Genomic DNA, 27,688 nt, shown 5'->3' with positions numbered 1-27,688 from the left:
TTTTTTAAGATTTTATTTATTTATTCGACAGAGAGAGAGACAGCCAGAGAGAGAGGGAACACAAGCAGGGGAGTGGGAGAGGATGAAGCACGCTCATAGCGGAGGAGCCTGATGTGGGGCTCGATCCCGTAACGCCGGGATCATGCCCTGAGCCAAAGGCAGACGCTTAACCACTGTGCCACCCAGGCGCCCCTTAAAAAACTTTTCTGACTGGGACTGGGAAGTGACTACTTCCTCCCAGGTAAACCCATTCATTGAGATAGCAAAGGTCCCTGCAAGGAGTATACCTTTGATATGCAAACTAACCAATCCAGAGCCACACCTCCTGTATCAGACCCTCACCCCAGGAGGCAATATTCCTCTGCCTTAATTATCCCAGGGACAGGTATGAGGACATTAGAGACCACTCATGTAGCCCAAATACTACCAAAATTACTCAAACTAGCCAATAGTGAACTATTTACCCTGTCTGCTTTGCCCTTCCAGAAACCCCAATAAAGGTCATGGCCTAAGCATTCCCCTTGGCCTCCTGACCACCCTGGTGTCTTGCCCATGTGGCCCTGTGTGTGCAGTGCCTCTTGTCTCTAGGATGTTTAAGTATAAAAAATTGTTTCCTGAGCCTCTCCTGTGTCTCCTCTTGTGGCTGCATCTAAACTGACCATTTCATAAAAGAATAGAGAACAAAATCATATAAGGGTCTACTATACAAAATATATAAATAACCCTTACGATTCAACAATAAAGTGACAATCCAATTTTAAAATGGACAAAGCATTGGAAGACATTTTTCCAAAGAAGATAATGCAAATGGCCAATAAGCACAAGAAAATAGTCATTAGTCATTAGGAAAATGCACATCAAAGCCACAATGAGGTCACTTCACATCCACTAGGATGGCTATAATCAAAGAGATAATGATAGTGTTGAGTTGGGATGAAGAGAAATTGGAAGCTGGGTCCACTGGTAGTAGGATTGTAAAATGATGCAGCTGTTTTGGAAAACAGTTTGGCAGATCCTCAAAAAGTTAAACATAAAGATACTGTGTGAACCAGCAATTCCACTCCTAGTTCTGAAGCCAAGAGAACTGAAAACACATGTCCACACAAAAACTTGTACATGAATGTTCACAACAGCATTATTCATAATATTCAAAAGGTGAAAACAACCCAAATGTCCATCAATTGATGCATGGACAAAAAAAATGTACGTCCTTATGGTGGATTATTCAGCCATAAAACAGAATGAAGCATTGACTCACACTACAATACAGATGAACCTTAAAAACAGTATGCTAACTGAAAGAAGCCAGACACAGGGGCCACATATTGAATGATTCCATTCATATGAACAGCCCAAAATAGGCAAATCCACAGAAAGTAGATTAGTGATTGCCAGGGGCTGGACAGGAGGAGGGGGAATGAGGAGTGGCTAAAGTTTCTTTTTGGATGATGAAAATGTTCAAAATTAATTATGGTGATGATTGCACAAATTTGTGAATATGCTAAAAACCACTGAAGTGTACACTTTAAAAAGGTGAATGGTATAGGAATTATATCTCAATTTTCAAAAAGTTTAAAAATATATTGCTCATTTTCAAAAAGTTTAAAAATATATTGCTTATATCTTTTCTACCCTTAATACCTTACCCCCACTTCTCATATTTACCAAATTCCATCACTGTTACTTTCTCAACATCTACATCTGAACTTTTTCAATGAAACTATTTCAAAGTAATTAACATCCACCTTAACTCATTATCCTTCCACCCATGTATCTTGCCTTCACTACAGAGAGAGGTTGTATCTCTCTTAGAGTAAGGTTCTATCTTATACCACCTTACATTCCCCTTGGTATTTACACAAAACCAATGTTCACTGAACTGTAATTGATATTTACTGTTCTTCTCAATTCTTTGTACAATCATTCACCAAATCTGTATTAAATTTCTGCTTCTTGCTGGGGAGCGTCACACAAAGAACAAATAGGGTTCTCATCCTCAGCAGAATTTATCATCTAACATTTACAATTTTTTTATCCTAATTTTTGTTTCGAACCCCCAGTATATTAATGAATCTCCTTCCTTTTTATTTCTCCTGACTACCTATTATAATGCTCAATATACTCAATAAGTAATTGCTCAGCAGTGGGGATAAACCAATGGGTTTTGTAATCATCCTGCTTTACCACTAACTGAGCTCCTGAACTACTTCTCCAAAAGAGTTAGGATCCAATTTTCCCAGAGATACTATAATCTTCATTCACTAATTGAGCACCTCCTGTATGTCAAGCTTCACTTTCTTGAATCATGATTAAATTGCAACTAATTTTTAAAGACTTTCATAAATTTTTTTCTTTTTTAAAAAAACCGAGGGCCAATAAAGATCTTTAGGAAGTTTTAGTAGACATAAAAATAGGCTATATTTTATTCATATAAACATATAATCCCTTTTTTAAAAGTTGCTACACGCAATACTCATCCTTTTCCTATGTGGAAAGTTGAGTGTTTATAAATATAGAATACCAATTTATGTAAAATAAGATGGAAATTATTCTTCTAGTTCAAAAGAGCTGAATCTTTAAAAAAGTAATACAGTTTTGACATACTACCAACTATAATTGTCCAATAGACCTACTAGGGCTTTGGAAGGCAGAGTTTCGCAACTTTTTCTTTTATTCAGCTTTATTATGCAGAATTAGAAATTGCTGTGATTTTTATTCAATTTGGGATCCCGATTAGAATAAGAACAGTGACAATTATGCCTTACAAAACATTGCATTATTACTCCATCATTGTGATATTGCTTCACATTGATTAAATATAGAGAAAAAAATAACATTGGAATTAAGGCAATAACCACATGTGCAAACCAAGCACAATACCCTGACACAGTCCTTAGTAAAAAAGCTCTTCTGGTTAGATGATGGTTGATATTGCTGCATGCAGGTCAATCACTGAAAGACAGGCTTCATTTCTTTAAAAAAATCCCTCCTACTGGCCCACGATGGCCAGAAGCAGCTTTCGGTAATCTCCACTTGTGTCACTTGCAATCATTGTGCCCAGGGTCTTCTGATACATCTGACTGAACATCTGTTTTATTTGTACAAGATCAATCTGCATGCAAGAGATGATATTTTTGATGTTAGAAAGCAGCTGTTAAAAGAAAACTGCTATTTATTAGGATTATTCTTTAATAATGAAAAGAAGCTAATTATAATCAAAGCGGGGGGGGGGGACACCAAGTGACCAATATTCGATAGCTATCATTCATACCACTGCTAGCATCACCCAGTGAAGGGAGGATTCACTGTTCTATAAAAATACTGAATAAGGGTGGTACCAGTTTCATCTATTATCCTCAAAATATTGGTCATTTAAAAACCATTAAAAAAATAAAACCATTTGATAAGATGGTTACTCTCAAAAACACAGAAAACAACAAGTGTTGGCAAGGGTATGGAGAAATTGGAACCCTTGTACAGTGCTGGTAGGAATGTAACAGTGCAGCTGCTGTAGAAAAAGGTTTGGTGATTCTTCAAAAAAATAAAATAGAACTACCCCACGATACAGCAGTTCCACTTCCAGGTCTATACACAAAAGTCAAAGCAAGGACTCAAGCAAATATTTGTACACCTGTGTTTACAATAGCCAAAAGGTGGAAGCAACCCTAGTGTCCACTGACAGATGAATAAACAGAAGAAATAATACAATGGAATATTATTCAGCCTTAAAAAGAAATTCTGACACATGCTACAACATGGATGAATCTTGAAAATGTTATGCTAAGTGAAAGAAGTCAGTCGCAAATGGGTAAATACTGTATGATTCCACTTATACAAGGTACCTAGAGTAGTCAAATTCATAGGAAGAGAAAGCAAAATGGCTGCAGGGGCTGGGGAGAAAGGAGAATGGTGAATTATTATATAAGGAGTATGAATTTTCAGTTTTACAAGGTGAAAAAGTTGTGGTGGTAATGGCTGTACAACAATGTGAATGTACTTAATTTAAGCCACTGGAATGCATACTTAAAATGGTTAAAATGTTAAGTTTGGTGTTGTGTATATTTTATTACGATTTAAAGGAGAGATCATGCTTAGAAAATTTAGGCCTAAGTACAAATACACAAAGTTTTTTAAAAACACCACATGATGGTTGTCTTTTTCAAAATGATTTACCTTCTCTACTGTAATTTAGTGGCATGTTTTCTTTCAAGTAAGAAATAAGTCCAGTAAATACACAAAGCCAAAGAAAGGAAAGCATTTAAGGTATATTTGAGGTATATTTAGGTAAAGAGAAAAAGATAAATTTTTAAAAATTATTTTATAATTAGAAGGCATGCTAAATTTCAAGAATTTTTATATCCAATAGGTTTAATCTTTCATACCATTTTTTACATTAGCAAAATAGAAACAGAAAGATAACATTTTCCAACTTGACATAAATCAGTATTCTCCACAGACTAAGTAGGAAAATCTCTTGGCACTGGCTACACTGGGACAGTGGTCTGTTTCACTAACCCAATCCTCTCTCAGGGCATGAGGAGAGTGAACACTGTGCTTTATACAGGCTCCACCAGCGGTGACAAAGGGAGCTCTTTCTTAATGTCATTCCTAATCACCAGCTGAGGAACTTTTAGGAAATCAACATTCAAAATCAAGTAAGATCAGGGGCATCTGGGTGGCGCAGTTGGTTAAGTGTCTGACTTTTAATTTCGACTCAGGTCATGATCTCAGGGTCCTGGGATAGAATCCTGCATGGGCTCACACTCAGCAGGGGGAATCTGCTCGAAGACGCTCTCCCTCTATCCCTCCCCCCTTGCATTCTCTCTCTTTCTCTCAAATAAAGAAGCCTTAAAAAAAAAAAATCAAGTAAGATCAGACAAGAAAGCCTCACCTCACTTCGAGTGACCACAATCCTAACCAGGGTGGAGTCATCTGTGCCGGCACCTTTCATAGAATAGTAGAGCCTCTCAGCAAAGAAGGCAGGGCGGTTCAGGGCACATTGCACTGCAAGTTAGAGATACTTTACACGTGATGCCTTGACAAAGGTTTCCATGCCCCAGCTTCATTTATCACTTCTAGCCTGCCTTTGATCCTCATAATCCCCTCAGAAATCTTGATTTTTCTCAACATTCATCTATCTTTCTAGCTGCATCAGGCAGGCTACCTTTAATTCTAGAAGATTCCCTCTAGCCAATAAATCCCATTTTTTCTCCATAGATGCAATAGCTTAGATCCTTTACTTTTTTCCCCTTCAAGTAAGAAAATCTGTGACAACTGTGCCCTGGTAATATCTTACTTAAAAGAAATAATGACTGAAATCTGAATTCTAGACACCAAATATATCATTTGGCTGACAGAAGGGTAGGAGATACATTCTAGTATAAAAAACAGACTTGAGCCAAAATTTGAGAATAATAAGCCTGACATTTTCTCTTAGGAAAATTAACTTAGCGAAGTCTCTTCCTGCAGATGGTAGAGATACACTAACTTTACATCATTTCTTTAGCTACAATTACTACAGTAATATCTGTAGGACACCCAATTGCTAATACCAATGTGTTCCTAATACTCTCTTTAGTCCTATATTCTCCATGAGAATTAAATTTCCATTTCACTGGACATCTCAAAGAACACCGGAAACTTTTTTTTTTTCCCCAAAAGGGAAAAGGGTCTCATTAGACTGAATATTTGAAAGGTGTTTTTTGAGGGGGCTCAGTCAATGGAGCGTGTGACTCTTGACCTCGGGGTTGTAAGTTCAAAACCCATGTTGGGTAGAGAGATTATAAATAAATAAACTTAAAAAAAAAAAGGTGTTTTTGGGGTGCCTGGGTGGCTCAGTTAAGCATCTGCTTTCAGCTCAGGTCATGATCTCAGGGTCCTGGGATTGAGCCATGCATCAGGCTTCCTGCTCAGCAGGGAGTCTGCATCTCTCTCTCTCTCTCCCTCACTCCCCCAGCTCATGCTCTCTCAAATAAATAAAATCATTTAAAAAAAAAAAAAACCAAGCGTTTTTTGGGAGCTCAAGCTTAGGGCTTTCCCATTCATTTCAATGGAAATGCTACATCTACTGTAATTCTTGCTTAATACTCATGAAGGGCATGCAGAATAAAGACCAAATAATTTCAAACAACCCTTTTTGATCACACCACCACCATTCATAGGGAACTGTATATAAAAACGTAGGATTCGCTCGGCCTCTGCCTAAGCAGATTCCCAGGAGGCTATATTAATTATCATCACTTAATGGAAACAACTATTCAAAGCCTCTTCATCTACAAACAAAACAAAGCAAAACATAAAAGTATCTTACAGATGGTCTTTAAACCACTTTCAACATTTCCAGAAAATTCACGGGCAACACTACTTAGCAAATCTCGATTAGCCACCTGCAAACAAAAAGTATAGGGGTTAAAATATTTGCACAACTTAAAACTGAAGCCAAATCGTCAAAAGAAAAGCTCATACCCTGGAATAAGCCTCCACTGTAGCTTTCAGCTGAGGAAAGCTTCTTGTGGCAAGAATCATGTTAAAGCAAGATTCATCTGTCCCTAGTCTCCCCTCACCAGCTTGATAGAGACGTTGAGCATCTTCCTGAGCCAACTGGTGGTTAACATTCTGGTTCTCATCACGATTTCCCTGCAAAAGAGGAAGGCAGGAACTGCAAAATGTGATACAAATACTAAAAAAAATTTTTTTTAACAATCTAGTCACTTTTGGACTTAAAGGGACAATTTATTGAAGATCAATGCATAAAGTTTGACATGAATATCTTCATTTCCAAAGAAGCTATACTAGTGTAACTAGTACTTTATTATACTGCCAACTTTGGACTTAATATTTGATCATGGTTTAATGAGGTTAAAATGGGAGGTTTTCAGGGCATTGAGGACAAAGTTAAGCCAGAAAAGTTGCCATTAAAAAATTTATGTATGTATATTTATATTTATACAACTCACCCCCTCCCCCAAAAAAGGAAAAGAAAAACATCTCTACTAGGAGATATAAACTACTACTCAAGTGAAGAAATTATAATTCTCATTAGCTGGGATTTAAGATCAATATGCGTTATACTGAGTTCCACTTTGTATTCATTCATGCAGCTAAAAGGAATAGAGCACTTGTTTTGTGTGAGGCTCTATTAGTCAGGGTTCTCCAGAGAAAGTGAACTGACAGGATGTGCTAGGTGGTAGGGACACAGGAAAGACAAGGTCCCTGCACTCAAAGGATTTAAGTCAAGGGAGGCAATATACAAAATGGAGGCTTCGTGAACCTCCTTTCCTTCAGCCAGGTGTAATCTTACATCATGTAAGTTTTATTTTGAATGTATACATACAAATGACACACGAGCTTCTTAGAAGAAGCTATAAATAACTCAAGTTCTGCTAGATTGCACCAATTTGTATACCAAACTCTTCCCTGGGAAGAAGGAGAAAGCCAGAGAGGAAGCTCCCTAAATAAAGCTTAGATGGGCATTTGGTTTCTCTCAAAAATAGAAACACAAACCCAAAATAAGGAAAGGCTGTCCTCTTGAGTCTCCGTGTCTGTCTGAGGGACAAAATGGAGAGGTGTTCCTTGAAGGGGAGATGCTGTATTCTGAAGACCACTGGGCACAAGAAATATCCAGAAACACATTCCAAATCTGAGGCTAAAGATAGCACATGAAAAGATGTTCAGGAAAAACTCCCCAGATGACTGCCTTTGGACTCAAACACACAACACCAGTCTCATTTTTCTGGGAAGCCATTCCTCTGCTCACTCCCTGAAAGAGGTCCCTTTACTTTGTAAATAGCTAGGCCTTGAGTTCTGCATAAAAAGACTCAGATTTCATATAAAGTCATAATAATCATTCTTTAGTGTTAAATCTCTGTTCCTGCTTTTGTCTTCTTTTTGTTGTTGTTTTGATTTATTTAAATTTTTTATTATGTTATGTTAGTCACCATACAGTACATCCTGTTGTTGTTTTTAAATGCTAATCTACTCCCCTACTCTGTTATTCCATCGTAGGTAAATTCAATTTCTTTCCACCCATTTGCTTTCTTTTCTCATGTCCACATCCACTCACTCTGGTGCACCGTTTTCTGCAACTATCTCCCTTTGCTCTACTCTCACATCCCTGTGGACTATCCAGCCTTGTGTACTAGCAGGAAAGCCGTAACTCCTGATACTGCATGAGTGTTCTGGTCTTCTGCATCATCTCTTTCAAATAAACCCTCATCATCTCATTCTGTGTGTTCAGTATCATTCCAAATACTCTATTTGGAGAACTTTCTGTCACTTCTCCAGCACATTTGGGAAATCAGAATAAGGAAGGTACTAATCACAACATTTCTGTAAAGTCTGAGAAATGTTTCTGCATTTCTGGCTCTCCTCACACAGTTTTTACCCTATAGGAGTTCCATGGCAGTTCCACATATTTTCAGTTAATGGTCCAATTTAACTGACAGTACAATGCTAAGCTTAAAGTACAAGATTCATCCCCAGCCTAAAATATAGAACCTCAAGTTGATTTCTGATTCCATATAACTTTAAAGAGGTTAATTTCCAATTCCCTACAAAAGCCAGATTTGCAGAAATAAATCTCAATTGTGACTACAAAGAAATTTGTACAATGGATTCTGTGTTACTCCTCTTAAAGGTGGCAAGATCCCAAGAAGGCTAAATACTAATAGGAATAAAGAATGCTCCCTGGTCATAGAACGTGAAGAATGTTCCATCAGCATATATTTATGCTATACTCACCTGGCACATGGATACAAGTAAACGTTCAAAATGTCCTGATGTATCTGACCTAATATCCTTTTCAAGGTCTCGTCCAAATTCTGATTGATAACATCTGACAATTTCTCGGATTTCCTGATTTGTTCTTGTGCACAAAATTTCAATTAATACACGTTCCTGAGTTCCTGCTCCCTATGTGAAATGAAGAAAGGGAGAGTTATACAAAAGAAAAACAAGGGGCGCCTGGGTGGCACAGCGGTTAAGCGTCTGCCTTCAGCTCAGGGCGTGATCCCGGCGTTATGGGATCGAGCCCCACATCAGGCTCCTCTGCTCTGAGCCTGCTTCTTCCTCTCCCACTCCCCCTGCTTGTGTTCCCTCTCTCACTGGCTGTCTCTATCTCTGTTGAATAAATAAATAAAATCTTAAAAAAAAAAAAAGAAAAAAACCACTGGAAGTAATTAAATCTTACTATTCCATCAAATACTTCTTTGGCCTCTGGATATGAAAAGCTCTATATATTCAAATAACAATGTATTGATTTAAGCTGTCACTGTAAATTCAAAACTGCCATAATTTGTGGGGTTTTACATTTGAAATAAGATAAGATATATGAAGTAAACGGCATACAATACCTTCATTGCATTCCGTAAACTCCAGGCATCATAGTATGTAGGTGGCATGAATAGGGCAAGGATCAGTTCTTCCATATTTCCACTTAACTCTGATTTAAGGTCTTTGATTAAATCCTGTTTAATTACAATACAAACTAAGTATGCATGCTCTCCAAATTTTGTTGCTTAAATTTTTTTAAGAAAAATATGGAAAAATGGAATTAAGTTGCTTTATGAAAACCTAAATTTCAAACTTGAATAGTATATACTAGAAACAAGTAAATTTATACATTTAAAATTTGTTTCACTCAAGCAAATTTTTTTTAATTTAAAAATCCATTAAGTAACATTGTGTGTTATTAGTTTCAGAGGTAGAGTTTAGTGATTCTTCAGGTGCATCTAACACCCAGTGCTCATTACATCAAGTGCCCTTCTTAATGCCCATCACCCAGTTACCCCATCCCCCTGCCCGACTCCTTCAGCAACCCTCAGTTTGTTTCCTATAGTTAAGAGTCTCTTATGGTTTGTCTCTCTCTCTGATTTCACCTTATTTTTCCTTCCCTTCTGCTCATCTATGTTGTTTTTTAAATTCCACATGTGAGTCAAATCATATATTTGTCTTTCTCTGACTGACTTACTTCGTTTAGCATAATACAACCTAGTTCCATCCATGTCGCTGCAAATGGCAAGCTGCAATCATTCTTTTTGATGGCCGAGTAATAGTCCATGGTGTATTTCCATATTTTGGCTATTATGGACATTGCTGCTATAAACATTAGGGGGCACATGCACCCCCTGGAATCCCTATGTTTGGATATCACTATATCCTCTGGATAAACATCTAGTAGTGCAATTGCCGGGTCATAGGGTAGCTGTATTTTTAACTTTTTGAGGAACTTCCATACTGTTTTCCAGAGTGGCTGTACCAGTTTGCATTCCCACCAACAGTGCAAGAGGGTTCCCCTTTCTCTGCATCCTCGCCAACATTACAAGCAGATATATTTATTTATTTCTTTTTGAAGATTTATTTATTTGAGAGAGAGAGAGAGAATGCACATTGAGTGGGGAGAGGGGCAGAAGGAGAGGAAAGAGAATCCTCAGGAGACTTCCCTGCTGAGCAAGAAGCCTGACACAGGGCTTAATTCCTGGACCCTGAGACCATGACCTGAGCCAAAGTCAAGAGTCAGCCATTTAACTGACTGAGCCATCCAGGCGCCCCTCAAGCAGATGTATTTTATTCACTCTACCAATAAACAATAATAAATTCCTACTCTAGTTTCACCACTGTACCAGGTACAGAGACAAATACATGAAATAAAGAATAATTAAGATTAACAAAATGATAAACAGATATTTGCTTTGCATAAAAACTGTCCTTGTTCTGTACAGAAGTAGGACTCATCATCGTGTTCTTATTTGGAAAGATACACATCTAAAAAGAGATAATAGAAGGCAGCCTGTAATCCAGCATCAGAAGAGTAAATGGCACATAAATAACCAGCAGAAAAAGTTGAAACAGGGGAAGTTAAACTGGGCTAGAGAACTCAGAGAAAGCTTCTAGTCTAGATCCTGAAGGGTATGTAAACATTAGCAGGCAAAGAGGAAGCAGAAAGAGATTTCAGGCAAGAAGGAGGAACACAAATGAGAAACAGAAACATGGCTCCCAGTCTTGGCTACGCAGTAAAATTTTCTGTGGAATTTTTCTTAACACACACACACACACACACACACACACACACACACACACCCCACAACGACGTAGAGGACAAATACTCAGAGATTCTGCATGTGTTTTTAAATCTGAAAGGAGATTATGATGCTCAGCTAAGGTTGAGAATCACCAGTATGAGGCAAGAATGAGCAAAGCTTGTTTAATGAAGCGGTAAGATAACCAACTTTGTTGGAGGGGAATGTTCTCATAGATTAGTGAGACAAGAGCTGTAATGATATGCTTGTGTTATTACCTTGAACACCAAGCTAAAGAATGTGGATTTGATTCTGCATGCTGGAAGGAGCCACTGGAAGCTTTCAGGCAAGAAAATGGCACTGAAATGACCACCACAGGCAGTATGGACTGTGACCATAAAGAGACTTTAGAGAAGAACATTTACCTATCAGAACACTCAGGTAAGAATAAAGGCTTGGATTTCAGGGGTGGATTTGAGATAGAAGACGTATTTTAAAGGAACCCTTTTACATATTAGATCAATGAGATATTGTCAGTAACTGGATGCTAGGACAAAGCAGTGCCTAACATATAGTAGGCACTGAGTAAGGACTCACAGCCTGATTGATAAAGAAGAATGTGGAATCAAGGACAACTCCACAACAAATGCTATTTGTATTAACTAATAGGAAGCCTAGAGAAAAGGTGGCTGGGAGCAAGAAAACACAGGCTGTGAATTTAGTTTTAATTCTAAACTGATACAGAAGAAATTCAAGACAGCATAGCACAGGCTAATATGAACTAAAGAGATTCAAACCAAGGAAAATACTTGTTAGAGAAATGAATCTGATGTTGAACCCTAAGGAAATCTAGAGTTGGTGTCGCTTCATCAGCTTTAAGACTAAAGAAGTGGACCTGGGCCAGGCAGAGAGAGTAAGGCAGAGTAGAATAAGTGAAGTGGGACAAACCAGTGAACCTCTACTCTCATTCTGAGAAAAGTAAATTGGATCCAGAGAATGTTAGGAAATTTTAGGATTCCTATCTAAATGGAAAAACAATGCTATCCAGCTCTCCCCTTGATATCTAAGAAGCAACAGCGCTTTTTAGCCACAGAATCTTGCTGGATTTTGTCACTGATCATCCATTCAGGAAATACTTATTAAGTGGCTATTTGTTATTATTCCTGTACTTGGAGCTGAAGATGCCCAGATGAACAGGACATGGTTTCCCTGAGGGGAGCTCATCATTGCAGGGAATAGGCAATGAGATCAGTTATGGCAGAGGTTTTACAAAATGAGACTGGACCACAGTGAAAGAAGGAGCAAAATTCTGCCCTGAGAATGAGAGAAACCTCACAGAGTAGCTGATTCAAGCTAAATCCTGAAGAAGCTGCTTGCCATGAAGAAAAAAAAAAAAAAGAGGAAAAGGTGTTCTAGGCCAAGAGAACAACGTATACCAAGCATAGAGGTATGAAAGACCATGACGTGTGCAGGGATGGCAAGAAGTTCCACGCATCATAATATAGGATATATTTAGAGGGAGGGAGGGGAGTGGAAGAGGAAGCCAAACGCCAAGAATAAGCAGGGGTTGTATAATAAGTCCTTGAATCCCACTGTAAAGAGAAGACTGAGAACCAAACTATTTCTCTATTATACTGTTTATCTATTTTATATATAAATTTATTATCAATTATGCTATTGTGGCCATAATCGGTTTTCTACTGAGCATCTCTCACATATCAGACAACATATGAGGTATGAGTAGGACTATGAGATCAAGGACTACTCCAGCATTAGAAAGGCTTTTAAGAGAAAGAGTGAACACACCGGTCCGGAGGTCTCTGAAACCTAGTTGTCTCTACTTTGCACCACCAACACTAATAAAAAGACAGTATCCAACCTGACATAAATGTAGAGTCTACAGGCCACTGTTTGTGGCCAGAAAAGAAAAAAAATATATATATATACCTTGCCATACATGGTCTTAAAAGCTGCTTTAATTTTTTGCCTCTGATCATTGGAACGGCTGGCCACAACGTCCACAATTGCCTGCTCGTCTGTCCCTGGAAGAACCATACATGTTTAAGTAAGGATGAATAAATTCTGTACTGGGTATTCTTTGAGGACATCTCTTAGATGCTTACAAGGTGCTTGGTGCCAGATTAAATTGAGTTATGTGCACCGGTGGACACACAAACTTGATTTATAATGTAAAGTTTATTTTTACTTTAGATTCAATCACTTGAAATTGTAAATAAGATTAAAAACCTGTTTTCCTTACCAAAACCCTTCATTGCTTTCCGAAGAATTTCTGCATCTCTCATGGCATCAAAGTGGGCAGCTGGTTGGATTGTTCCTTGAGCTCCCTGAGTCACTGTGGCAGGCTGAAACAAGAGGCATAAAATCCAACTCAGTTATTGTGCTAATCGTTACATAATATAAAAATACATCAGGGGCGCCTAGGTGGCTCAGTCAGTTAAGTGCCTGCCTTTAGCTCAGGTAATGATCCCAGAGTCCCAGGATCGAGCCCCACATCAGGCTCCCTGCTCTGTGGGAAGTCTGCTTCTCCCTCTCCCTCTTGCCCTGCTGTCTCTCTTGCTTGCTCTAAAATAAATAAAATTTAAAAATAAATAAAATAAAAATACGTCAAATCATCATGTTGTACCCCCAAAACTAATACGATGTTACATGTCACTTATATCTCAATAAAACTGGGGAAAAAAGAAACATGAAAAAATATTCAACTTCTTTAGTAAAAGAAATGTAAATTTTTTAAAAAGTCAGGATTCTCTGCTGACAAGAAGACAACTTAAGATTTCTCCAGTCATCACTCTTAGGCAAGGAGGCCATGTTTAAGTTTTAGGACAAAGGATATAAGAATTTTATTATGAAGGCTCATTTTGGAACAGGCAAGAAAGACCAATCCTCTTCCTGCCAAAAGACAGCTAAATGCCAAACTTTCAGGAGATAAAGTCAGGCCTGTGAAACTTGTCACAATCTTCCTATGTCTTGATTTCCGTCTTAGTAGAACAGAAGGAAAGAAAAAAAAGATTGGTTCCTGGATAGTGTGAGATGAGTAGCAGTGCTTGATTTAAAGACAATAATATAATAAGGGTTTTAGTTAGGTAGACCTTGAGCTGCCCAATGAGGTTTCAAACAAGCAATATAATATCATTTTTTTAAAAGATTTATTTGAGAGAGAAAGAGCACATAAGCAAGGGGGAGGGACAGAGGGAGAAGCAGGCTCACTGCAGAGCAGGGAGCCCAATGCGGGGCTCCATCCCAGGACCCTGGGATCATGACCCGAGCCGAAGGCAGACGCTTAACCAACTGAGCAAGCCAGGAGCCCCCTATGTACAATTTTTCTAATTTTTTTTAAAGTCTGAAATTATTTCAAAATTTAAAAAATTTAAAAATACACAGCTAGAAAACAATTCAATAGTCTTCTTAAATTATTCAAATCAGGGCTTAAGAGAGATGGGATGAATGAAGTGAAATGATAATCTACCACAGTTTCTTAAAACTAAATTTTAATAATATATTTTATTTAACCCCTTATCTTTAAAATATCATTTAAAGATGCATTCAACATGATTGCAAAATATAAAATGACAATAGCTTTTTAGGCAACTGAAACTGCATTTAAAGTTATACTCTTTTTTTTTTTTTTTTAAAGATTTTATTTATTTATTTGACAGAGACAGAGACAGCCAGCGAGAGAGGGAACACAAGCAGGGGGAGTGGGAGAGGAAGAAGCAGGCTTATAGTGGAGGAGCCTGATGTGGGGCTCGATCCCAGAACGCCAGGATCACGCCCTGAGACAAAGGCAGACACTTAACCGCTGTGCCACCCAGGCGCCCCTAAAGTTATACTCTTGAATACAGCAATATGCCAGCAACTGCAGGAGCAAAGTAAATGGGAAGAAAGGGAACAGACCATATTTTAGCAAACATTTTGGGGTCAATAACTTCTCCCACTTACCTATATTCTCACACCAACATTTTCTTCTAACAACCATCCTGCACTATGAAATTATTTATTTGTTTGACAGAGAGAAAGACAGCCAGTGAGAGAGGGAACACAAGCAGGGGGAATGGGAGAGGAAGAAGCAGGCTCCCAGCAGAGCAGGGAGCCCGATACGGGGCTTGATCCCATGACCCTGGCATCACGCCCGGAGCCAAAGGCAGACACTTAACAACTGAGCCACCCAGGCGCCCCAGCACTATGAAGTTTCTAAGCCAGGAATATAAGCAGGGAACTAACAAACATTTGTATAGTAGTTTTAAGAAAAAACTAAAACCATTCTCAGCTGCAAATAGTCAAGTATAAATTTTTTTTTTCAACATAAGCCTTTACATGATGAGCCTTATGGTATCAAGAAACTGAGAAAGTTTCCTTTGCTGTAAGCACCTTCACTAAAATCCTAAGTAGGGCAAAAAGTCTTGTTTATAATACACTGGACTAGGCAGTAAGAAACTAAGCCTCAACATGTTCTATTTGATGATTCTCATTTTCTGTTATCCTCTTCTTTCTTAAAAAACAAAAACCGGGGTGCCTGGGTGATGCAGTCAGTTAAGCATCTGACTCTTGGTTTTGTCTCAGGTGGTCATCTCAGGGTTGTGAGACTGAGCACGGAGTCCACTTGAATTTCTCCCTCCCTTTCCCGCTGCCCCTATCCCTCACTGCGGGGGCTCGCTCTCTAATAAACGGGGTGCCTGGGTTGCGTGGTCGGTTAAGTGTCCAACTCTTGGTTTGACTCAGGTCGTGATCTTGGGGTCATGAGATCAAGCCCCAGGTCAGGCTCCCCGCTCAGCAGGGAATCTGCTTAAGACTCTCTTTCCCACTCCCCACTACATGTACGTGTGTGTGTGCGCGCGCGTGTGCTCTCTAAAATAAATAAATCTTAAAAAAAAAATAAGTCTTTAAAAAAATTTCCATTTTTCATCTGTAGGAAAAAATGGATTTGTTTTCTTCTATGTTGAAAGTCTACATTTGAAGTGAATCTTCATCAAAAATACTATCCTCCAGCCATTATACTGAATTAAAGGAAATCAGGGTCTATGTTCTAGAGGTCAAAACTCAAACCAGGGAAAATTTCTCAGCACAAAAAAGCCCACACTATCTGCAACCAAAAGTTCCACCCGTTGACACTTATTTGATGCCAACCTTCCTGCTGAGAAACCAAAATTGGATCAGTCAGGAAAGGTCACCTGGCCCAAATAATTAAGACAGAAATTTTCATCTTCCTAAACACACACACATACCCTCTACCAGAGGGCTTCCAGTGACAGGGAGCTCTCTCTTCACAAGGTAGCCTGTTCCACTTCCATGTAAAAGATTTTCCAAAATCTACCACTCTGTAAACTTCCACCTACTGGTTTTAGACCTATCTTAGAGTAGTAACTGTTACACATGAGTTGCATGTGTATGTGTGGCTCATTTTCAGTGGTTTTTTGTTGTTGTTTTTTTTAAAGATTTATTTATTAATTTGACAGAGATAGAGACAGCCAGCGAGAGAGGGAACACAAGCAGGGGGAGTGGGAGAAGACGAAGCAGGCTCCCAGCGGAGCAGGGAGCCCGATGCGGGGCTCGATGCCAGGACTCGGGGATCACGCCCTGAGCCGAAGGCAGACGCTTAATGACTAAGCCACCCAGGCGCCCCATTTTCAGTGTTTTATGTTTGAAAATATTTTATATTCAGTCATAAAATGCTTCTAAAACTATGTGCATGCTTAAGCTAAAATAAAATAAAAATTATTAAAATAGTCACAAATTTATAATATGATTAACAATCAACTTCAACAATAAAAAAAAGGATTGAAAGCAATTCTCTACGTGTTTTGGAGGAGTATCATTTATAGTATCAGCAAAGCAGCATTGAGTAACAGGGAGACCACTGGTCTGGGAGTCAGAAGAGCTAGATCTAGTCTTATCTTTGTCTTTCACTAGCAGTGTGGCCCTGGACAAGTTTCTTAATCTCTCTGGAGCTCAAATTCCTCAAATCAAAAAAGTAAGCCAGAAAACAGCCAGAGTGTTTCTCTTCCAACACTGTACTCCCTCTCCCATCCCAGCTCTAAAACAGCTTGGAAATGATAGATCTTTATGAATAAACAGTATGGAAATAAATAAGAAAATCAAGATAAAGATAAGCATGAAAATATACTGCTTGTGTTCCTGGTAACTTGCATAGGATATAAAAGAATTAACAAGGCAATTAAAAATAAAACAATATTAAAATAAAGGGCTATACAGAGATGGGGCAAAGATTTGCTATAGGGGAGACCTTCCAGGGCTACTGAGAAATCAATTCAACAAACATTAATTTGCTATCACGGTTAAAGCCTTGTCAAGCACTACAGGGACATAAAGATAAAACAGATACAGTTGAGCCCTCAAGGAAGTTGTGAGAGACAAACACACGAGAAATCAGAAAGTAATGAAGGCACATATAGGGGACCTAGCAACTAGTAAACATTAGAAAACCTTACTCACTTCACTGTTATAATCCAAGGAAACAGGAGAGAAAACAGGATAGGAAGGAAAGGAGTCTGTACTGATCTGAAAAAAGAGTAGAATGTTATAAAGGTAAAAACAGAAAACAAATCCACACTTTCTCAAACACTGCCAGAAATACCAATTACTCAGTCACCCAAGTTCATAGTTTTAACTGTCAGTGAGGGAAGAAAAAGAAAACCAATGCCAAGAACCCAACTGAATCTCTATGAAACAGTTATGAGTATCATCACCTGTGAGAAGGGATCTATGCTTGTCTTATTATCAGGACACACTTAAAAGCAGATGGACCAAAGAGAGCATCAAGTCTACCAGAAGCAAAGATTAGAATCTTAAGTGACTGTCACAGACCATCTCCTCTGTTTCATGGAAATGTCTAATATCAGCAAAGGAGTGGTGCCCTACTTTGGCATTATCCAATTAAACTGGATGAAATATAAAAATAGGAGCAGAAATACCTGACTTGGATAAGGAGCTTGTCCTCCAGGATACTGAGAAGGCATCTGTCCTCCAGGAAAGCCACCTACACATTAAAAAAATATAGTAAACAGGTCTTATAAGATTTAATTTTTCAAAACAGCAGTGACTATTATGAATATGGAAACATACGAGAACATTCACACCATGTTATTCACTAGGATAAACTTTTTAATATTATAATTCACTGAAATGAAAACCAACTCTGGTCATAAGAACCTTTTAAAATATTTCATGTTCTACACAATTTAAGAAATAATACCTTTTTTCCCTTTAAACCCTCAAACAAAATTCTGATTCCATCTGGAAAGGATCTCAGGACATAGTTCTGAGGGTTCAGGAGTGGTATAGGAGTGAGCAGAGAAGCTCCTAAAGGTTTTGCTTTTTTGGCTTTGGAACAGATTTTTTTGTAATTGAAAAAGTGGGTCCTTACTTCCATCTTACTGATTAAACTTTTCCATCAAATTAGCCCATTTCATGAAACCCTGTATTTAAAATTATTCATACAAGTACTTAGAATGAAGTTTAACTGAAGGCTATCCCAAACATAAACTAAGTTCTCTCAATGCCAACTGAAAAATTTTAAATAGCACACTATTGTTTTTCTCTGGATAGTTGGTACCTACCAGGTAATGGGATCTGTGCTGGGCCACCACCATAAGACTGTGAGGGGGGCTGTGGATAGCCAGAAAAGCCTGCTCCCCCCGGTGGGGCTCCAAACCCTTGACCTGGAGGAACTAGAAATAAAAGAATAAATATAGTGACAGTTCTTATGATTGAAGAGTAAACTTTAGGAAAATATCTACTAAGAACAGTGGAAAAAATAGGCTATTAATACTATAACAGCAGTCTCTTTTGGTCTACATTCAACTTATCAATTTCTTCTCCATTACAAAATTTTTACTTCATTTGCCTGCCTAACTGACTTAGAATACAAAAGTGCTAAGCTTTTTTACCTTTGAACAAAGCCGTCTTAAAGATCACAATCATGCTAACTGAAATATCTTAATTAGTTCTTAAGATCACAATTAATCAACAGGACGCCTGGGTGGCTCAGTCAGTTAAGCGTCTGCCTTCAGCTCAGGTCATGATGCCACGGTCCTGGGATTGAGTCCTCCATCGGGCTCCTTGCTCAGCAGGGAGTCTGCTTTTCCCTCTGCCTGCCACTCCCCCTGCTTGTTCTCTCTCTCTCTCTCTCTCAGACAAATAAATAAATAAAATCTTAAAAAAAAAAAAAAAAACCAAACTGTTATATATTGGTCCTTTATTACCATGAGATTTATTCTTTTTCACAACAGAATTTTTTTTTTTTTTTTTTAAAGATTTTATTTATTTATGTGACAGAGAGACAGCCAGCGAGAGAGGGAACACAGCAGGGGGAGTGGGAGAGGAAGAAGCAGGCTCATAGCGGAAGAGCCTGATGTGGGACTCGATCCCGGATCGCCAGGATCACGCCCTGAGCCGAAGGCAGACGCTTTAACGACTGCGCTACCCAGGCGCCCCTCACAACAGAATTTTTAAGACTGTTCCCTGCTTTTATGCTCCCTAAGAACCTTTATCCTTCTATCTTGCCAGACAGGTTCTTACTGTCTTTGGTAGAGAGCAGGCTAAGAGCATCTCTGACCTCATACAAAACAAGCAAGAATGAAGAGGATTTAAAAAAAGGAAAAAGTGGTACGGCAATCCCAAATCATCACTAATGCCACAACCCATTACTCACCTCCTGGATAGGATGGAGCGGCCCCTGCTGGTGAAGCACCAGGATAGCCTCCTGGGACTGGGTAACCTCCAGGGGCAGGGTAGCCTCCAGCTCCTGGGTAGCCGCTTGGGGCTGGTGGGTAGGCACCTCCTCCCACTGGAGGAAAGCCGCTAGGATAAGGATATTGACCCGGAGGGGGAAAAGATGACTCCTGACCTGCAGGCTGAAAAACGAGAAAATTTTTCAAATTAATGTGATCACATAGAAATATGACCCACCTAAAAAAAGAAACAGATAACTGTTAAGGTCTAGATTTTCTCTTACATATTAAAAATCCCATTAAAAGTCTTGGTATCTTATACTAGTTTACCAGTATACTAGTTTGTCAGAACACTTGCTTGTCAGAACTCAGTTAAATTTAATTCTACCTGTGATGGGCAAGAGGGATCTGTTTCTCTATTTGGGAGTAAGAACTAGACTCTTTACAAACCTCAAGGCTTCAAGAAAAACTAACAAAGCTCATTAGTTCCTTTGTTTTTCTAGCACCTGGAAATATGAGAAAGATACAGCTCTCTACCCTAAAGAGAAGAATTCATAGCTCTCTTGCAACACACCTGAACCTGCTGAATAAGAAAAAAAAAGAAAAAAGTGACCTGAGTCATACATGGGGTGTGACATTTTGGAGCCTAGTTCAGACTAGACAATGTCTAAGAGTGGCAGAGATTGTTACATGCTCACTAAACTTTCTCCTCTGGCCATAAAGCTAGACTACCTTTCCCAGGCCCCCTAGCAGTTAAGTAGAACCATATGACTGAGTACTGGTGAATGAATAAAGATAGAAGTGATGTACACCACTTCCAGCCTGGCCCCTAAAAACCTCCTGTGCAATCTTCTATACTCTCTCGTCCTCTTTTCCTTCATCTGCCAGGTGGAAGCAGAGCATCCAGTGGAGGACTCCAAGGCACTACAGGATGGTAGAGCCAACATGGAAAGAGCCTGGGAACCCGAAAGACTACAAGGAATAAAGCCTCCTTGATTCCTCCCACCCTTCCACCTTCCCGCCACTGACTTCTAGGAACTAAAGTGAGCAAGAAATGAGTCTGTATTGTGTAAAGTCACTTAGATGTTAGGGCTGTCTGTTTCAGAAATTAGCCCACACTGACAAAATGGTAGCCAGAGTCCAGTTCAGTATATAGGGGCCTGGGAACATATTCATAATTCTCAACACTCCTATGATAAATTCAGGAGAGCTATATATTCATTTTACATAGGGATACACATTATCATTAACCTGCATAGGCCTCTCTTTGTATTCTCCCAGAGTTAGAAAGACTTACACATTCATGAGTATAAAATTGAAATGGGTAATTCTTAAATGTCTCAGCTATGAGTTTAGTCCTCATAGTCCAGACATCAAAAAGGCAGAACCTAGTAGCACATTAATAAAATGAAATAAAAAAATTAATAAAATGAACTTCAAATACTAAAAGTCTCAGAACTATAAATCCAGGGACCTTTAATCCACTGCAACTTGTTATCTCAAAGTCAAGCCCTTCTTAATTATTTTAAACCTTCTAACACAAAGTTTAAAAACCAGTGAACTCATGGGATAGATTTAGCTTACATCCATGTTTTATTGGCTCATATAACACTTAACATTAAAAAAAATTAATCTCCCAATTTAAAGAAATGGGGCAATTTCACATCAAATCCACATTTCTGGCTTTACTTGAAGAAATGTATCAGCAACACTGAGTCTGCCTCCCAGCATGGCTATATCGGGCTACAGTGAGTAGCTGCTGGCTTTCCATACGTGAGGCAAGTGCCCTCTCATTCCTCCATAATACCTGCCTTAACGCACTTATTCTACCTCTGGGCAACTGAGTTTATGACCCCTCCTCTGGCATACCTGTAAGATCTGTCATGGGCTAGCCCTATACAATGCCTGTTCCAAGTATACAAACTGTTTTACTCTTATAAATGGCAATACTTACAGGATATCCAGGGAAAGGTGGGTAGCCTGTTGGGGGATAGCCTGGGTATGACATTCTGTAACAATAAAAAAAGTCCTTGTAATTTTTTATAAGGGTTAAGTCCTTTGAAGATATATATTGTCATAGGGTTTTATACAAAATATATCTTCTTTCAAAAGAGTCTGTCAGGCATTCAACAGTTGGATATTAGAGGTTTACAAGAAAAGTTTATAAAATGCTTCTTCATTTCACCATTCACACCAACGGAGTCAGTATAGCATAGTAAATGTTCCAACTTCATTCTCCTCATACCATATAATTTGTCATATCTGAATACTACCAGTACTATTTGTGGAATACTACCAGTACTATTATTTATGGAGTATTTATGGAGTATCTTTTAAGCCAATTAATTTTTCACTTAAATTTATTTTATGTCTACTTTATATCACTTCTCTAAATGGAAAACTTATGATAGTTTCTTGAGAAGGTAATATTAAAATGAACATGTAAATATTAAAATAAAGGCTTTTCAGGTGCCACAGATATCCCCTGATTTGGTGATGTAACATTATGGGAAACAATGGTTAAGAGTTAACATTCTGTAGTCACACATACATTTTTATAAACTTCTGATTAAGTTTCAAACTTAATCAAAAGTAAAGTTAATAGTATAAGAAACCCCACAGACTCAACACTCAGCTGCAGTAATTACTAATTCATGTCTTTTTTTTTTTTTTTTTTTATTCCAGTACTCTCATTTATTCCCTACCACACTGGATTATTCTGAAGTAAATCCCAGACATTCTAGCATTTTAACCTATACATACAGGTATACATACCTGCAAACCTAACTTTTTTTAATTAACAAGGCTGTTTTTAAAATAAAACCATAATATCATCAATGTGTCAGTGTTCCAATTTCTATGGTCTTTTAAGGATTTTCATTTTTATTTTGTACTTATTTATTATGGAAAATTCAAAGATTTTATTTTTATTTTTTATTTTTTAAAGATTTTATTTATTTATTTGACAGAGAGAGACAGGCAGTGAGAGAGGGAACACAAGCCAGGGGAGTGGGAGAGGAAGAAGCAGGCTCCTAGCGGAGGAGCCTGATGTGGGGCTCAATCCCAGAACGCCAGGATCACGCCCTGAGCCAAAGGCAGATGCTTAACGACTGCACCACACAGGTGCCCTGGAAAATTCTCAGATTTTAGAACAGTGTTAGATTGAACTACATGGCATTACTGAAATTCATTTGTTTTAACATGCAAATTTCTTGTGGTTCAACCTGATATAATGAATGTTCATATAACCTTCATGTTCAGTTTCAACAATTATCAAGTTACAGTTACTTCTATTTCATTTGTACCCTTCCCTAGATTATTATTATTTTTCAAAGATTTGAGAAAGAGAGCATGGGGGGTGGGGGTAAAGGGAGAGGGACAAGTGGATTCCCCACTGAGGGCAGAGCCCACCGTGGGTCTTGATCCCAGGACTCTGAGATCATGACCTGAGCCAAAGTCAGCCACTTAAACGACTGAGCCACCCAGGAGCCCCTTCCCTAGATCATTTTAAAACAAATACCCAGACATCATATCCCTTTACTCATAAATATGTCAATATAGTATCTGTAAAAAGAGGGCTCTTTTCAGCCATAGTTATTTATCAACATTGTACCTTAATTTAATTTCCTAATATCAAATATCCAGTCAGTGTTCAAATTTTCCCAAATGTCTCAAAATAATTTTTACAGTTTGGTTGTTCAAATCAGTATACAAATAAGGTCCATATAGTCTAGTCAGTTGGCATGTCTCTTAAATCTCTTTTAAAAGCCTCACCCCTATTTTTTTCCATGCAGCTTATTTGTTGAAGGAACCAGTTTGTCCTAAAATCTCCCTCTATTTGAATTCTGCCAATTGAATCTCCATGATAATCTTTAACAGTTATATACTATAAATTTGTAGTCAGATCTAGAAGCTTGATCAGATTACTTTTTTGGCACAAACACTCAAAAATATTGTTTCTATCAGGAAACACATAAATGATCAGCCGTCTCTTTTTGTGGCTGATAATCAATGCCTAGATCTAATTCTATCATTTTTTCTTCATTTATTATCTGGAATCTTTGAGAAATCTTTTTCAACTATATGGTTTTCCTGAAGTACAATCTATATTGAGGGGTGCCTGGGTAGTTAATTTGATTAAATATCTGACTCTTGATTTCAGCTCAGGTCATGATCTCAGGGTTGTGAGACTGAGCCCTGCATTGAGCTCTGCTTTGGGCATGGAGCCTGCTTAAGATTCTTTCTCTCCCTCTCTTAAAAAAAAAAAAAGAATAATCAATTCAAAGTTATTTTCTTCAAAAGGAGCTCATTTCTATTTGGAAATGCAAACAATAACTGAATATCTGATAAGAAATTATTACATCTTTAGGTGTCACATTGGTAGTATGATTTTTGTGAAGCATCTGATCTTTTAGATACACACTAAATATATATAAAATGTTATAATGTCCGGGAATCACTTCAAAATAATATGAAAGGGTTGGGCAGGAGTACAGATGAAACTAGATCATCATGAGTTGATTATTTATGCTGGGTGACAAGTACACGGGTATTAAATACACTCTTCTGTCCACTCTTGCATGTTTAAATTTTTCCATAATAAAGTTTTTTTGTTTTTTTTTTTTTTTTAAAGACAGAGCATACAAACCATAAGAGACTCTTAATCATAGGAAGGAAACAAACTAAGGATTGCTAGAGGGGAGGAGGGTGGGAGCATAGGGTAACTGGGTGATGGACATTAAGGAGGGCATGGGACAGAATGTACACTGGATGTTATGTAAGACTAATGAATCACTGAACTCTACCTCTGAAACTACTGATCTATGTTAATTAATTGAATTTAAATTAATGAATAAAAGACAGCTCATGTAAAACAAATGCAGCCAGTGTGAACCAAAACCCATAAACATATACATATATATGTATGTGTGTAAATGCCTCTTGCATTTGAAGAAAACGTTACTAACCTAAAACAAATGCAAATAAACAGGCAAAAAACATTCAAAATGATACCCTTTCATAGCATTACCATATCTAAAAAACTATTGGTGATCAGATATAATCTACCTGGCAAATATATCTATATAAAGTCAAATAATCATATTTAGCACCTACCATAAAACACTGTACTAAGATTGGAAAGTAACTGGATTATCAAAGGTTTAAACTGTTTTAAAAGGTGATGGATACATTGGCAGGGAAGTTGAACATCAGCATGTGCGAGGCAAAGGTGGGATATATCATTTTAAGATGGGCAATCATCAAAAGAATGAGGAGTATATTAAGATAGAAGCCAGCTAGGAGGCCTTCAATATTGGTGTAGAATTAAATACTCATCCCTCCCCACCAGATCACTCTTAATATCCCATATCTAACCAAGAAACAGACTCTTAACTAGAGAACAAAGTGATGGTTACTGTGGCGGGGGGGGGGGTGTTAAACAGGTGATGGATATTGAGGATGGCACTTGTGATGAGCACAGGGTGTTGTGATGAATCACTAAATTCTACACCTGAAACTAATATTGTAATGTATGTTGACTGGTCGGGATTTGAACAAAAACTTTGGGGGAAAAAAATCCCGTATCTGTTACTAGTACCACTCATTACCTATTGTTAAGTACAGTAAATAACCCAATGTTTCCCTTTTTCCTTTTTATAATGCCTCTCCTACTCCTCCTGTAATTTCTATTCTCATGGCTGTATCCTTAGACCAGGTTTTCATCACTTAACGCCTATTTTACTAAAATTACTTTTCTATTTATGTCCTTGCATATACTCTCACACTTACAATTTTCCTGAAATGTTCCTCTTTCAGCATACCACTCTTCAGGTCAAAACTCCTCAAAGACTGCTGCTGGAGTATCAAATGGAAATTTATAGGCCTGACATTCAGGTCTCCTTAGTACTGGCTCCAATTTATCTATTCACTTTATCTTTTACCAATAGCTAACCTCCAATGTGAAATCTCTACCACTTGAACCATTCCCAGCATGCCTTTACTTCAGCCACTGTTATTAACTGACTTGGCCCTCACACCTGGGCTCACTCACCTTCCCTGACTTACCAAGCTCAAATCTTCTCTCTCCCTTCTTTGAACAACATATTAGATAAAACAGTACTTCAACTGTAATGTGTATGTGAATCACTTGGGGATCTTGCTAAAAATGCAAACTCTGCTTCAGTAGTTCTGAGATGTGGCATGAGATTCTTCATGTCTACCTAGGCTTCCAGGTGATGCTGATGTTGCTAGTCTGAATATTTTTTTTTAACTCATATGAGCCATCTCTAACTCATATTAAGTGGGGGGAAAAAAAGGCAAGGTGAAAACTGTATAAACTGCCAACTATAAGCGTAGAAAATACATTTATCTGCTTCTATGTGTAAGAGACTATCTCTGAAAGTATTCTCAAAAAGGTAGAAACTAGTAGCTGCCTCCACAGAGGCCAGCTGAGGCGTAATGAGAAGGAAACAATTTTCAAAGTACTTTTGGCCCTTTTAGAGTTGTGCATGTATCATCTATTCAGAAGGTAGATTTAAAAATCTTTTACAAAAAACTAAAATCCCAGGGTGACTCAACAAATTACTCATTCTGCCCAAGGAATAAAACTATACTGGTAAACAAGAGCTTTTATTTCGTTTTTAACATTCTCCATCAGCAACTACTTTTAAAAGACTAGAAATCATTCTTGCTTCTCCAAACCATCTCCACCCAGTGAGTCAGCTACTAAAAGGGGTGGGTCTCACTACAGGAGTCTCAAGATGGCAGGAAGCCCAGGAACACAAGAGGCAGCTGTTGCATATTTATGAAACAAATAGGAAACAGGAAAGGCAAATGAAGATGGCCAACAGGAGCTACTACAATTTTCCAAAACTTGCCTCTTGGTGGGGAAGTACGATTTAAATCAGTCGGCAAGAGCCAGCCATGACTTCTGGGACAGGGTAGGCAGCCATCACCAGTGAGTACTGAAAAGCAGCTTAAATTTGGAGTGGCCAAAATTCTCTCTTCTACCTGCCATCTAGTGCTTGAAACTCCTTCCCTGCCCAAGAGGTAATTCATCATGCTCTAATTAGGACAGACTATCAGATCAGCTCCCTATTAGATAGAAGATACTAGGGAGTTTAAAGGCAGTTGGCACTTTTTCATTTCTGTCACTTTTATGGTGGACATCAGCCACCTCCAGCTGTATAGGTAGTGTTCGCTCAGGACGGACGGCCTGATACCAGCACACATCTGCTGCTGTTCAGGGAACAGGAATCAAATCTGGAATGTTATTTCCTAGTTTCCAAGAACTATAAACTTGAGGCAATGTACAATTTTAGGCTTAGGCATTCTGTTCCTGGCTTAGTGAAGCACGGGACAAATTTCCCAAAATTTGCTGTGTCACCGGAAAACCTAGTCACCAGCCAGACGGCTTTCGTTGCTCCTTGCTGGTTTCCCTATTCAGCCTTCCTTGAGGTCACTTTAGCAGGGCCATCCTCTGGCCTCAGTCCCCACACCTGTGGTCCACCTGCCTGCGCGCGGGGTGTCACTGCTCCCTCGGATCTCCGGACAGCGGAGTGGCACACAGGCCGGACAGCGGAGTGGCACACAGGCCGGACAGCGGAGTGGCACACAGGCCGGCCGCCTCGCCTATCCTACCCCCAACGCAATGCGCCTCCGCCCGAAAAGCCCCCCCGCCGGGGACCCAGGGTCCTGAGACACACACGCCGAGACGCCCGCCGCCCCGGAGGCCCACAGGCACCTCTACCGAACCCGTACAGCGGGGACACACGCGGGGCCCAACCATCTCCTGGACCGCGCACCTCAGAGCGAGCGTGAGCGAGGTGACCCGGGGAAGGGGGGCAGAAAGGGGAGGGGGCGCCGTTTCTCACCTGACCTCGGGGAGCAGCGTCACAGCCCAACCCTGGTCGCCAGCAAGATGGAGCCGGGGGAGGACCCGGGGAGGCGGAGCGCCGGGGGCCG

General features: G+C 38.9%; 1 protein-coding gene and 1 long non-coding RNA gene across 5 annotated transcripts in view; one reads left to right on the top strand and one right to left on the bottom strand.

The window, feature by feature from the left end:
- Positions 1-2,662: 2,662 nt before the first annotated feature.
- ANXA7 (annexin A7) lies at positions 2,663-27,688 on the bottom strand. 3 transcript variants are annotated; one of them, XM_026504477.4, is made up of 14 exons: positions 27,598-27,681; positions 21,678-21,732; positions 19,705-19,906; positions 18,611-18,721; positions 17,966-18,030; positions 17,487-17,552; positions 13,276-13,378; positions 12,963-13,057; positions 9,351-9,464; positions 8,740-8,910; positions 6,466-6,636; positions 6,311-6,386; positions 4,892-5,004; positions 2,663-3,112 (listed from the first exon to the last, which is right to left on the bottom strand). In XM_026504477.4, exons 2-14 carry the CDS (start codon positions 21,729-21,731, stop codon positions 2,990-2,992), a joined length of 1,464 nt encoding a protein of 487 aa, XP_026360262.1. In that variant the 5' UTR covers position 21,732; positions 27,598-27,681; the 3' UTR covers positions 2,663-2,989. The 3 variants fall into 3 exon arrangements, with proteins under 3 accessions (XP_026360262.1, XP_026360263.1, XP_026360264.1); XM_026504478.4 differs by having other exon boundaries at positions 27,603-27,625; XM_026504479.4 differs by lacking the exon at positions 17,487-17,552 and having other exon boundaries at positions 27,598-27,688.
- LOC130543056 (uncharacterized) overlaps positions 22,389-27,688 on the top strand; it is a 51,709-nt gene continuing 46,409 nt past the window's right edge. For both annotated transcript variants that reach the window (XR_008958081.1, XR_008958080.1), the window contains exon 1: positions 22,389-27,549. This is a non-coding gene — a long non-coding RNA (uncharacterized LOC130543056). The remainder of the gene's footprint in view (positions 27,550-27,688) is intronic.

The sequence above is a fragment of the Ursus arctos genome, unplaced genomic scaffold (genome assembly GCF_023065955.2).
Source record: "Ursus arctos isolate Adak ecotype North America unplaced genomic scaffold, UrsArc2.0 scaffold_7, whole genome shotgun sequence".
NCBI lineage: Eukaryota > Metazoa > Chordata > Mammalia > Carnivora > Ursidae > Ursus > Ursus arctos.
This window is presented reverse-complemented; position numbering and strand designations above follow the sequence as displayed.